Here is a 14381-nt window from a genome sequence, read left to right on the forward strand (position 1 = left end):
CAGAGTATATAGGCATGCAGTTATTTTGTGCTGTAAATATTTTTGTCTTTAAAAGGCAGGAAAGTTGTGTTCCACACATAAACAAACTGAGTTGAGTCTACCTCCACTACATCCCTCCTCATAATCATCTTGATATTAGTGAAAGCTTTCTATGGAACAGATAATAAATCATTTTCTCTCCTGTTAACAACAGCACCATCTTGTGCTGCATTTCCATCGCTGCTCAGAGAGTTTTGTCACAGTCCTTCTGCCTGCTGGGAATCATCCTGCTCACGTCGATGTTGTTCTTCGCGAAGATCTCCATGGCTTTCTCGACGGTGGCCTCCGGCAGGGTCCGTGTTCGGCCCAGGATCCAGGCGAAGTCGACGTGGAAAAGCCTCAGGATGTCAGTGCAGGAATACACCAGGGCCGAGTTCACGTAGTCAGTGGACAGGATCCAGTAAGGGGAGTAAGGCAGGACTGTGATGGTAACAAGCACAAAACAGAAATCAAAAATAGATCGCCGACAATGTTTTCTCCTGATTTGACACAAAGAGGAAAAATTAAGAGGCATGTTGTTGTTAAGAAGTCCACTAACATCATCAACTGACTGTAAAATGTCTCTCTCACCGTAGGAATAACTTATTCCCAGTTTAGCCGGATTCTTCATGTCCTCTATGACTCCAGTCCCTTCGATTTTCCTCAGCTCTGCTTTTCTGTTTTATTCCACACAGTCAAATTTCATGTTGGAATAAGGGAGGACTTACACACCATGCAAATATTACCTCTAGAATCCATATTCGCACAAAGAAAATTGCAGATAGGACTCACAGTATTTCAGAGCTGACCACTCGAATGGAGTTGTCTGTCTTCAAAGTGAAATTGGTTTCAATGCACCGGCCCTTCTCAAACTGGGCCGGCAGTTTGGCAATTTCAAACCATCTTCCCATGAACTGTGAGGGCAAAGACACACACGAGTTCAAAGACAATTCAGAGCGCTGTGAGCGGAGAGTACGAATAAATCTACATGCTTTAGTGGATTCAGTAAAAATATTTTTACCACTGATTACATTTACTCAGTTATTGTACTTCAGTACAATCTTGACTTCAACTTTCCATTTCATGCTACTTTACACTTCTACTCAACATATGACATATTTATACTATATATATACATAATATGCATAATATGCTATACATAATCTTTTACACATTTGAAAAACAGACACTTATAGCAGTGGTTCATGCGGAAAAATACAGTTTGCAGTATTTTTTGAGATACAGCAGAAGAGAAAAGCTGTTCACGTCATCTACCACCATGGGACACCGCTGGGCATCAGTCTGGCAATTTATTCATAATTTTCTCTTCGAAGTAGCTTGTACCTGTTTTAGGATGAAGGCCGGTTGAACCGCTGGCTCTGGACATGGACCCCAATGGGGAACCTGAGCCCTGATGAGCGGGAGGATGAAGGCAAAAACCACAACGGAAAATAACTTCATTGTCGAGACAGGTCTTTGTTACCTGCAAGAGGACAAGGATTTCACAACATAAAAAATAATATAAATCAAATAAAGTCATATAAAAAGTAAGTATTTTAAATGTGAATGTTTACTTGACGAACATTTTTCTATACAATTTCATTAAACACAAAAAATACAACATCAATTTAGGCTAATGAATCTTCCTTACAAAGAAGTTTTTAAAATGATAAGTGAGTAACCTGCCATTCTGTTATTCATTTACATCACCAAATATATGTCGTTACCTCTGTGTCCTGGCGGTTCAGATGTATGTTCTCTCCCTTGGACAAATTCTGTTATTTGAGTTAGAGACGTTGCTCTCCGTGAGGTTTTGCAGCACTGTGACGTTGTGTCGTCAATGGGTGTCTTTGTGTAGAGCCAGCTTTATTTCAGACATGAAGTAAGCTATTAGCAAAGTGGAGTCATGGGTAGAACTGTTATTAAACAATCAGGATGTTCTTCTGGTTTAGGTGGGAAGGAAAGTGAATTCTTTTTTTTCAATAAAATATTTGAGGATTTCTCAGGAGTGACTCAGACGTCATTTTTAATGTGGATGAAAATAGATTTAATGTATTTTCAAACCGTAGAAATAAAACGCCCCACTTAGTCCTGGTTGGACAAAAAAACTGATCAATTAGATTCAGCTTAATTCAATAATATTTTGTCACATTCTTGTCACAGCTCACTGATGCTCACTGTTTTTTTATCTATGCTAGCGACGTGGCTCTTCAGTTGGTAATGTCGGTCTTTCCGCCCACTGTTCTACTGGTTTGCAAAGATAATTTCTACTTTAAACATCCCCAGACAATGAATCTTAATGAATCGTTGGTGATCCCCTGACTTTTCATCTATACAGTAGTTATACCATGAGGCTCACATTTGTATTTTGAAGTGAAATGTTTCAACAACTATTTGATGGATTCCCATGAAATGTGATTCAGACATTCATGTTACCCAAAGGATGAATTGTTGAAGCTTTGGTGATCTTCTGACTTTTCCATCTAGTGCCACCAACCGGTTGGCATCTGTAGCTCAGTGTGACAAGTGACAACTATTCGGTGGGTAACCCATTACCGTGCAATGTGGTGCAGACATACATTTTTATTTGCTTCTGTTCGATCCACTCACTTTACATCAGGCACCATCATTAGGTTAGGCAGTAATCTGGGTGGGGAAAGTACAAGACACAAAACAGAAAAGCGACTCATTGGCCCGCAGATTACACTGTGGTTCAAAATGTGAACGTGTAATTGTGTGAGTGCAATCAGGGCATTCCTGAAGTCAAAAAATTACTAAATGAGCATTACAACCTCCGAGGCTAGACTCTTCGTCTTGTTTCATAATTGCACAGATTATGTGGCATTGGTCTCATAATGTTTGACACATACATTCATGATTCTTACAGCCACATATTTTTCCCTTGTCTGACCTTTTTTGCCCAGTGTGCTGTAAGCTGAAGCCTCTCTGCTGCTCTGTGTTGGTTTTCAGCCATTCTGACTTAGTGCAGGAGCATCATTTTCACACAAGCAAGGTTTTGGCATGCGTTGATTTGATGGTGGCTTGTGTCTGCAGAGGAATGGACTGTTTTAGTCTTTTACACATTGAGCAGAACACTGTAAAAGTAATTATACAATAATATATTATATATATATCATTGTATAATTACTTTTACATTATATTCTACACATCATTCTTTATCAAACTAAGAGTTGTCATTTCTAACTTAAAACGTAGTTTTTCAATGTGAACAAATTCAACTACATTAGTAAATAAGTGAGTTTACTTTTCTTTGGTATCGACTTTACTGTAATACACATATTCATACACACAAGGGGCTGCAGGCATTTCAATGCTGCTGGTTGGCCTTATTTTTCTTCATATTTTCTTAAAATGATTGATCACATGCTCATGCAGTTTAAGTAAGTGTGTACATGATGAAGTGCTGAACGTGTGCCAACTTAATCAATTAATTCAAAAAGTCAGGATCATCCATCCATCATTGAATTTGGCAGCGCTCATGCTCCAAACACAGCAAAATACACACAAAACATAAAATTATTTGAACTGAACTAATTTAAATTTCTCAGTGTATAGCTCAGCATTGAAATATGTGAAATGTCCTGGTGCAGTAAACCACAGCTGTTTAACACTCAACACGGATTATACCAAACACTGTCAATTAAAAACAAATCCCGTTTAATGCTGTCTGCTTTCACACGAAGCCCCACGGCTACAAACAAGGTTCAAATTAAAGAAGAGAAAGATCAAAAGGCTCAATTTTCAGCTAATACACTTCAGAGAGGGATGACTTGTTAGCTGCACCCGGAGACATCAAAGCTAGTTGAAGTTGAAGGTTTTTCCCTGGATGAAGGCAATGAGCCTGACTGGCCAGTAGAGGATCAAAGAAGGAACAGACAACACTGGTTCACTGGCTCAAAGATGGAGAAACAGATTTCAGAAATTTAAAAGAAAATAATACTACATAATGTGAAAAATAATATAGGATTAGCTACTTTGTTAGACTCCGCTGTGCTTAGCATTAACATGTTAAATTAACTGTTAGTATATTAAACTTTCTTTGATTCATATATCAAATAAATGTAGAGGAGTAAAAAGTGTAATATTTCCTTCTGAAATGTAGTGAAGAACAATAAATTGCTATGATATGAAAAGACTCAAGTAAAGTACAAGTGCTTGAAACATGCACAGTACTTGAGTAAATGTACTTAGTGGCATTCCACTGAACCTTCCACCACCTGGCCGACATTCAGATTTTTCAAACAGGTGTAATTAATTATATCACCATTGTGATCTGTTCATGCGGGCTTATTGGCAAACATAAATGAAACTGAGCACCTGTTAATGTTGTTAGTTACCTCAGCGTTTTTTTCCTGCTTTGACACAAGTGTTTGTGATAAGAAAAGCCCCATTGGAAGTGGAATAGGAAGTATTTAACTTACATCACATTACATTACATTACAGTTATTTAGCAGATGCTTTTATCCAAAGCGACTTACAATAAGTGTATTCAACTCACTTACAATCAATCAATCAATCAATCAATCAATCAATTAGTCAATCGGTGTTTCTCAAACTAATGTCAGATCCAAAACGCACAGTAGAATTATTAAATGTGTGTTTGTGGGATAAACATGCTACAGAGGAACATGAACAGACATGACTGACAGGGTGACATGGGTCATGTTGGGGCTCCTGGCACCTGTGTACACACACACACACACACACACGCACGCACACACAAAAACTGAAAGTTAAGCATGTGGAAGTGAAAATGCGGTAACGTATGCCGTAACACACAAATACACACATAACATAAACCTTGGGAATGTTTCCTTCTGCTGCTGAGGGATTTTGGGCTATGCAAATGAAGTGAATTGAATTGAATTGAAATTGAATGGATGTACATTACAGACATTTTGCTATTATAAAACAAGATCCATAGAAACAACTAAGAATCAGCTAAAAGTAATTACAACCTACACACCTGCTCATAATTACATTTAAATACTGAACACATGCACAACGACTCTCTAACTCGCCCTGTTCCGCATGTTAAACAAGCTTGTTTCTTTGTAAAGGCTTAGAGTGCCAATTTAATAAGCATGTCATGCTCCATAGAACACATATTTTTAAGGAAGATAAGAAGCATCTATATTTTATCATTACACTTGATTAAACATTTAGCTAGATATGTATTACATTGCATTTAGTACACTTCATCTATTTAACATTTGCTTCAGTTGGTGGTTATCCTTTAACAAAAATAAGAAACCCATTGCTTATATTTTCATGGTTTTGGTCAAACATGCCTAAGAATGTGTCACACTGGAGGGTCAGAGGTCATGTCTCAGGTGACCATTGACATTGTTTTGACCGTACGAGTGTAAAAGAAAACACCGGCGATCGATAGAGCCGCTGACTTTCCATTCATCCGAAACAAAACAGTTCAATTACAGATTGTGTTGCAACCGAGATCAATGTATCTGGAGTATATATCTTTTGTTTAGTATCAGAGGAATGCAGGTGAACTGGAGGATAAAAAATATGCTTTTTATATATTTTTAGCCAAATAAATTGGTTCCATATTAAAGTAAGCAGTTAATGTGGATTTTGTTTTTATGCTATAACTGCTTAAACAGTATAATTTGAGATTTAGTATGTATAGAATTTTAATATGGTATGTGTTTGGTATTCAATATTGTCTTTTTATGTTAAATGCAAGAAACCTGATGTTTGAATTATAAAAATAAAAAAATGTTGGTTGATCTTTTCATCCCTGACAAACTAAAACTCGAACTGGCCTCGAACCGAAGGACATCTGCCTCTGAATGTTTTTGACAAAGCTGCAAAAAAAAACTTTTCTTAAAAAGAGGTTACATCATTTCTGCTGGGAGACCACTGTCAACAGATGTAAATTATTATTAATAGTTGAGACAATAGTTTATTCTCTAATACATTGCCAGACCACACATTAGAAAACTCAGGATGTAGATAATGCATTGAAAGTGATGATAAACCAATTCAAATTAAACTCAAAGCAGTTGTTTATCACGATACACTGCAGTTCTGACCATCTTCCCATTGCAGCTCTTTGTCTGATTCTGTTTTCTACATATCTGCTGTTGATAAACCGCTACGGACTGCTTCAGTCACAACCCATTTCCCGTGCAAAGTGGTTTCCAAGGCCCTTGCAGCACCTTGTAAGAGCAGGGCAGAGATTAAAAGTGAATACAGAGAGCTGCTGTGGGAGCATCAAGAAAACCAGGTGCACCTGTGCCCAATTAATCTTTCCTCACACATGTGTGGGCTTTAGTAAACACTCAGATGGCTTGAGGTCAATAAAAGCGGGAAGATGCAGTAAGTGTTCATCTGAGACAGCACTTATGTTTGGAGATTGGAAGACTGATGCTGGCAACATTGGAGCGATTTTGTTTGTTGTTGGTGATAAAAACCAGAATGCCTACTTTTAATGTCCGTCCTGGTAAAAGGAAAGAGCTGCTGATAAAATACATTTACTTTGTTTAGGTAAATGTAAAGGCAGGTGGGAAATACCTTTATTCACTTTCTTGCTTATGAGAAAATCAATACCACTTTCATCTTTGTCCAGTAAATATGATGCTAGTGGGTAGTTAGCTTAGCTTAGCTTAGCAGAAAGACTGGAAAAAGGAGGAAACTGCTAGCATGGCTCTGTAACAAAAATCTGTCTTTCCAGCAACTCTAAAGCTCACTAATTAACACTTTATTGGGTTTGTTTAATATGTACAAACAAATTAAATGTAAAACAATTTCTGGTTTTAATTTAGGTGATAGAATTTACTTTTAGTCTCCCTTTGGTTTTTGCTTGGATTAAAGAGCATGCTAAGTGAGCTTCAGAGGTGAATACAGATCCAGGATAGCTGTTTCCCCCCTGTTTCCAGTCTTTATGCTGAGCTAATGCTAAGCTAACCAAGCTAGCTGTAGCTTAATATTTACCAGACAAACATGAGACCAATATCGGTCTTCTAATCAAACTAATTCTCTGCAAGGAGTAAGCGAATACACACATTTCTCAAAATATCTACACTGTTTATAACTATTTCTTAATAATTAAATGGACACTAAGAGTTTCGGGTGATTCATGCAACCATCTCTCACTGACATGAATAGCATACAAACTATCTTGGGGATCACGATTTTGGGAAGAACATGTAAAATATTTAAGCCATGCAAATGAGCAGATGATACATTTAAACTCAAACAAATCTAATTAGGGGAAAGTCCACAACATGAAAAATGCATTTCTTTAGTTCACAGAATATTAGTTTGGCGGCTTTGATACTGGTTTCCTCTGTACTGGAGCACTGAGATATTTAGATATTTTGCATCTCGTTTGTGCTTATTATTCATCTTGTGTGTAATTTTCACATTTATCTTGTTGGTTTTTAGCCAAGTTTCCTTTTGGGGGGGAGAAAGGATACTAAACAGCATAAAAAAATGTATACTCAAGTGAAGTAAAATGTTCTCAATATTGTATTTCAGTCATTGAGTAAATGTAAATTACAATCATATCCTGGAAGGAATATATTTGCAAAATATAGTTTGAGCTAATAGTTTAACTAACAGAATTAGACAATTTAACCAATTCAACTGTTACAGGTCTCACAACATATTTATTGATTAACTTCTTTTTAGCTTGGTCAGTAAAATAGACCTCCTGTATATCTCATGTGTTGCTTCAGAAAGGGAATTTTAGTGGGACTTTTGTGGTCCAACTCTTCATAAAAAAACACATTTTGATGCAGGCGGAGTACTCACAGCAGCTCGCTGTTGAAGACACCAACAACTACAAGTATTTGGCAGTCTCTGGACATCATACCACTTACCAAGATACTGCAGAGCAAGAGCATGAAATTAAGATGTTGTTGATGAAGAGCTGCAGAATCTTGGCAATTTTTGTTTAGTGTTACAAGTTGTCACCCTGGGAGGCCTAATTTGTTAACTTCTGGATTTGTTTGTCTCCATACAGAATATATTGAAGTAAAAACAAAGGTTAGGTATTCACCCTGGCAGTATCAAAGTTCTCCTGCACGGCAGGCTTGGGGCATCTTCCTGGCATGATGACCTGAGCGTTGGCCGCCAAAACGGACAGCAGAGTGAGGGAAATCACCTGGATGGCATTCATCTTTTCTCCACAACCTGTAGAGAACGAAAAATACTGTTTGGTCATTTAGATTTAAGAATTAAAGATAGTGAATTAATTTAGATATTCAGAAAAAGAGACAGCGGTGGAGAAAAAGGGGAGAATCACACCTGCTGCTAGCGTACCTGTATTACTGGGGAGCAGTGAAGTTTTGAGTTTTTGCCGGTGTTTTTATAGATCCGTTTTTCAGCAGCTCCTCCTTCATACTATACTAGCGAGGTTCTTTTTGAGAAAGTTGTGTGAGAAATGGCACCTGTTCCCATAAAAGCCTCTGACAGAAAAATAAATGACTAACAAGTTAGTGTAAAAGTTAGATTACTGAAGTGCTGCTGTGGATAAGTACAGTAGATTGTTAGGAACTGTATTTAACATTCAGAGGATTTGAGCGTTACTGTGAGCGTGTTAAATTGCTAATATTAGCAGTTAGCTCAAAAGTTTTTTTAAATTGCTATATTTTTGTATCCATCGTTAAAGACAACACTCAACCATGATTCAATGTTAGTGAAAAAGCATTGTTTACATTGTAAAGCAGCATTTTGCAGCATGACTTCCCTTTGCCTCAGATCAGCCCACTTGAGACTAACTGTCACAGGGCTATGGTATTTATTCTTCTTTTATTGATGGAGATGGCAAGTTACCTGCCTAAAATCCTTTCTCACTAAAATTATATTTATTCCCTTGATGATGATCTTAATTGTTTTTCTGACTCCAAGTCTATAATCAGAGGAAGAATGATGTCTTTTTTTGCATTAAGTAGTTGATAGTAGTGATAAAAAATGTATAAAAGCAGCACATTTGAACAGTAGTGGAAAGTAACCTTTGCTCAAGTACTGTACTTAAGTTCAATTTTGAGGTATTTTTATTTTACTTGAGTATTTGCATTGTATACTACCATTCTCCAATACTTTTCGGGGGGAAAATATTTTACTTTTTATTCCACAACACTCATTTTAAAGCTTTAGTTATTAGTTACTTTATAGATAATTATTGATATAAAATATCAACAAATAAATATATAAAACAAATATCATGTATAGCTTAAACTACACAGCAGTATATGAAGCAATTGGAATGAGTCCCAACTCCACTAGCTGCAACATAAAAATGCTGCACATCACTATGATATGTTGATTTTATCACGATATGATTCGTCTGAAAGGCAATAAATTATCATATTGAATAATCACCCAGGCCTAAAACTTTTGTATACTTAACTGAAATCTTCAATGTAGGAATATTTTTACAGAGCGGTATTGTTAAAAGACCACTGCTTAAAAGTCGTTCTGTGTCAGTGATTATTTCCTGAGTGTAATACAACCAGGATCTAAAGGCTTTGTCAGTTATTTCAGGGACTCTTTATCCTAACGAATCCTACTCAGGATCTCAAGGTAATCAAGACCTAAACAAGATTTCCACAGAGTGTAAATGACGTAATGCTTCTACATTTGAGGGATTACAGCTTTGGTACAGTTTTCATTCAATGGGGAAGAATTGTTTCTGTAATTAGAAGATGGACGGGTGTGTGTGTGCAAACTTAGTGAATTTATAGCCAGGCGTGTTTCTGGACCTTAAACCTGCTCTGATCCCTTCGCCTCACTGTGACTCTATAATGCTGGCTGCAAACAAGATGGACAGAAATCCCTCATAAAAAGCTTACAACAAGGAGATTCTTTAATTAGCGGTTTAGATGTCCTAATGCTCTGCTCTCTTAATTCCTAAGCCCTTTATTAGTCTCTTTTCAGTAAAAATGATCAACCTACTTGTTTTTACTGCACAAACACACACGTGTTCCTCAGATATGTTTATGTATAGTGATTGTAACAAAACTTAAAACGTTAAAGTTGTAAAGTTAAAGGGCTTGTTAACAACTCCTGTCGATTAATTAAACAGAAATTATACCGTTTTAAGAGTTCCTGTATGTTATGATTGTAACCGCTTCCCTCCAACTAACGAAACTCACACATCCAGCAGCAGCAGATCTCAGTGAAAGGTCACAGGTGATTGACCCAGCTTATTAAAACGAATGGTCGGGTCACTGGTACCAGCTCTGTGCAACATCCCTCCACAATTATGCTACAGGACCACGAGGCCACACCCGGTCCCACTCCTGCCTGCGAAGAACAAGAGGATGAGGCACCTGATCAACACACCTGGATCACTGAACAGAGAGGAAACCTTCCCACAGCAACTCATTAATGTGTCTGTGTATCTGTGCTGCAGCATGCTGAGGGTAGAAGCCTGAATTTGATGTAATGTAATGTACTGTAATGGTGTGATGAGTGATTTCCTACATACACACACAAACAGGACCTATGCATTAATGGAGAGATGTCAAAGCTATTGGGCTGCCCATGGACATGCCCGAGCAGTTAGGGGTTTGATGATTGCTCAGGGCATCTCTCCAGTTACCAGTCTACACTCTGTAAGGGGACCAGCCACCCTCCGGTACCCAAGCCAAGCCCCCACAGACTGAGCTACTGCCACCCCGAATAAGCAGTTCAAAGAATGATTGCATCGATTTTCTTTTAAATCTAGTAAATGCATTATATTATCAGATTTTTTTAATTTTACCCAGCTGATAAAAGAACACACTTTAGCACACCAATCAGCAGGTCGCAGCTCTGTCAGTCTGTATTTAGGCACAGTAAGCTAGATTAGCATTAAACTCAAAGTACAGCTGAGGCGGATGGGAATGTTTTGCAGGTTTTTGGTCATAAACCGAAGTATTTGGTAGAGTAGATTTGGAGCTGACAGAGGCGGTTGATGAAAAGAACTGATACTGAATAATGCTCTACCAAAAATAAGAAAAGACAATAAGTAAATATACATGCATATACTGTATATATATACCCCCTGTTGGGGGGTTTACATTCTTCTCATGAATAAAAACATAAAAGATTTAGGATTTTCTCCGCCATAAAAAGATAAATAAATAGTTTTTTTTATTCTGGTTTTGGCCTTTTTTGTAATGTGCTGTTATCGAGTCCTGCAATAAATCCTACCTTCATGAAGGTTTTGATTCAACTGACACTTTGGAGGACGTAGTTTGTGGTGCAGAAAATAATAGAAACACCTGTCAGTTTAATACAATACCTCCGAAATGACCATACAGCTTGATGTACCTAATAAACTGGAAACGTGTGTAAATGTTTAACAACACAGGGGATCACTGACCTCTAGGATCACTCAACTCTCCAGGACCTCTTTGCTGTCTTGCAGACTGTAGAAGCCGATAGAAACACCACACTGGCCCCTCCTTCATATCATGTCTGCTGTTAAGCAAAATTACCTCTCAGCCCACCAACTGTGCACACCTTTCTGCCCACCCGGTATTAAAGAAAACATCATTCAGGGCCTTGCTGTAAGCGGTTGGTGAGCACAAACTGTCAGATTAAGGGGTCTGAGAGGATCATCCGGCCAAGATTTAGTCGGATTTCTAGCAAATTACCACCAAGCATGTTTGGGTCGACCCCTTGGCACCCTGGGGAGCGCAATATTTCTGACACCCAGGCTAGACATGTGAGGGAAAAACAAAAACAAGGCTGATCAGTTGGATTTTTAAAGTCTACAACCAGCATCATGTAACTGCTCTGCATGTGGCCTTAGAGCAGTTAAGAAGGGGTTGGACATTTTACCACTGGAAAAGGAAGCTAAGCATTTAGGTGTCTTAACTATGGTCTAAAGTGCTAACAAGGGATTAGTGAGGTAAACGTTGAAAGAGGTTTAGCACTCCATGCTTACGACCATGGTGCTTCTTCAGTAATTACACATCAGTTGCAAAGTGCTGCAAGCAGTTGGACGGGAGATCATAGTGATGTCAGGACAGGGAGGGCTTACCGCAGGAGATAAGGCCATCTAATGGAGATGAAATGAATCGGTATTTAAAAGTTATTTTTTAGTTAAGGCAGTTAGCTGGCAGCAGACTGAGCTCAGACCCGTTGGCTGGTTAGTGGGAGGCCATTTACAGTCATTGGAAGTGAAAGAGGGACAGAAGTGAGAGACAGTCTGTGAGCTGACAAAAGGGTTTTTCCTTTACCTTTTCCACTTGGCTTTTTGCCTGAATTGGGACAAAAACCAGTTCCAAGCTCTGCTCACTGGTGTGAACTTGAAGGTAAGTCCATCAAAACTTCCTCTTTCAATATTTCTCCGTCCATTTCCCCTTTTCTGTCCTTGTGATTGATTTGTTTAAATTGTGTTTTAGTTGTACGTCACATTTAATCTGCCGTTGTTCTTGTAAAAGCACAAAATCGACTTAGTTTATTCCAGAGTATGTAATATAAGTCTAATGCCTCAGTATGTATATGTATGTATATCAAAACTAACAGTAACAACCTTAGAATCCGTGCACTTAGATGAATATTTTCATCGCAATGCTAAAAAAATGCAAAACTTTCAAATGGTAAATGTTGTTATACATAATGTGAGCTGTAAACTGTATGAAAGGCTACCGATCCCTCAGTAAATTATTACTCTAAAAGCCAGTGTGATTAGAGGAACAGCCTTGAAATCTAGATAATTAATCTAATCACTAGCCCAGATTCTGTAAATAGCGCTTATGGAAATGAAAATGATGCTAAAATCCATGATGATTTAGCTTGAGGTTCTTATCAACTGATGATTTGGGTCTACATTAAACCATATATTTCTATACAGGCCTATTGATATTATTTAATTTGATCCTTTCAATCAGCTTTCTCAACACTTTTTCATGTGAGGTTATCACACCACAACTAATTCTTAAATCAATACTACCGGCAGCTCGCCGCTTCAAATTCTCATAAAATCTAAACTGCTTCTTGTAACTGACAGAATACAACATTGCTTTATCATGTTGTGTTAAGGGGGATTAAGAAGGACCAGACAATTCTTCTGTCTTGTCTGATATGACCTCCTCAGGGCTCCATTTACGTCGTCAGCAATTTTTCCCTTTAATTCATTCTTGTAATGAGATTAACCAGGCAACAGCAAATCCAAGGAGTCCAATCCCCGGATTTGGCAGCTGCGGTGTTGCCTCTGTTTGTTGTGGAAATAAGGCATAAGAGTTTTTAGAGCTCACCTGTAATGACACTTTCACTCACAAAACACTGCTTGAAACTTCCATGTATGATCCAGTAAAAAGTTTGAGCACGGTCAGGTTTGAAGATGTGTTACGGCGGTATATGTTGAGTCTAAAACTTCACTTAAAAGACGTAAAACAAAACCTAATTAATGTGTTAGCGGTGACCGAACAGGCTTTAACAAAGGATTCTTCACAAGCCACACTTTGTGTTTCTCATGTTTTATCTCCAAATTATATTTACATAGCTAAACGTGCAATTTGCAAAAAACAAAATACCCGGGCCTTTAATCTGGAAATAACACGTGGTTTAACAACACTTACCACTGTTCTATATTCATAGAATTATGAAGATTCTTTTAAACATCTGCATGAATTGCTGCACCATAAAAAATTATTTTAACCTGTAACCCAAATTCTGACTCGGTTTCCTGATCCAAAAGAAGATCTCTTCACTCAATTTGCACAAAGCAAAACACAATAAAAATAATATTATCAGTGGCATTATTAGCAAACTTCTTACATTTTAAGCTATTTTGTCTTTAGCTTATATTTTATCTTCATGGTACTTTGTTTATTTTAATATTTTTTTATGTATAAGATGGTTTTATTATTCGTGTGTTGTTTTGAATGTCTGTCCTGTTGAACTGTGAGCTTACAAAAGGCAGGTTCCTAATGTTCATTTGTATTGGTAATAAAGCTAGAGGCATTACAATACGTCAATATTTCATGCAAAATAACATTATTTTTGCTTGTTTAAAAAAAAAAGAGCAAGCACATTATGTAATTTCTGTCTACCTGAAGAAAACAGCCACAGCTTGAGAAAAAATATTTTGTTATCGTGCAGCAAATTCAATTTTTTTTTTTTATCCAGATGGTCAGAAGATTCTTTTGGGATCCTGGAAATATTCAGAAATAGTTTTTCAAATATCCCTTCATATGCATTTCTTGGAAAACTGGCGGCTTATCTCTGGGACACACAGGGAGGCACAATCTGGTGCTAACACCGGCCTGTATAGCAACAGCAGTTCACAGTTTGTGTTGCTTATTTTCTGTTTCTGTAGAAACTCAAGGATCAAACTTTTATTTCTTGGTTTCCATTTTGTCTATTTTCCTTTCTATATT

At 37.5% G+C, this 14381-nt stretch overlaps 1 protein-coding gene across 1 annotated transcript; it reads right to left on the reverse strand.

Annotated features, from left to right (window-relative positions):
- Positions 1-223: 223 nt before the first annotated feature.
- LOC142956628 (apolipoprotein D-like) lies at positions 224-1479 on the reverse strand. The gene is made up of 4 exons (XM_076098293.1): positions 1363-1479; positions 811-932; positions 610-695; positions 224-459 (listed from the first exon to the last, which is right to left on the reverse strand). The coding sequence occupies exons 1-4, from the start codon at positions 1477-1479 to the stop codon at positions 224-226; spliced, it is 561 nt and encodes a 186-aa protein (XP_075954408.1).
- Positions 1480-14381: the final 12902 nt, after the last annotated feature.

This window comes from Anarhichas minor, unplaced genomic scaffold (genome assembly GCF_050575085.1).
Source record: "Anarhichas minor isolate MPS153535 unplaced genomic scaffold, ASM5057508v1 ptg000024l, whole genome shotgun sequence".
Lineage (NCBI taxonomy): Eukaryota > Metazoa > Chordata > Actinopteri > Perciformes > Anarhichadidae > Anarhichas > Anarhichas minor.

Excerpts from the sequence above, each read along its gene's own strand:
- LOC142956628 (XM_076098293.1), bottom strand. The coding sequence starts at position 1,479 with ATGAAGTTATTTTCCGTTGTGGTTTTTGCCTTCATCCTCCCGCTCATC. Across the intron at positions 696-810 it reads GTGGTCAGCTCTGAAATACT|AAAAGCAGAGCTGAGGAAAA; the intron begins GTGAGTCCTATC and ends GGAATAAAACAG. Across the intron at positions 460-609 it reads GGGAATAAGTTATTCCTACG|TCCTGCCTTACTCCCCTTAC; the intron begins GTGAGAGAGACA and ends TTACCATCACAG.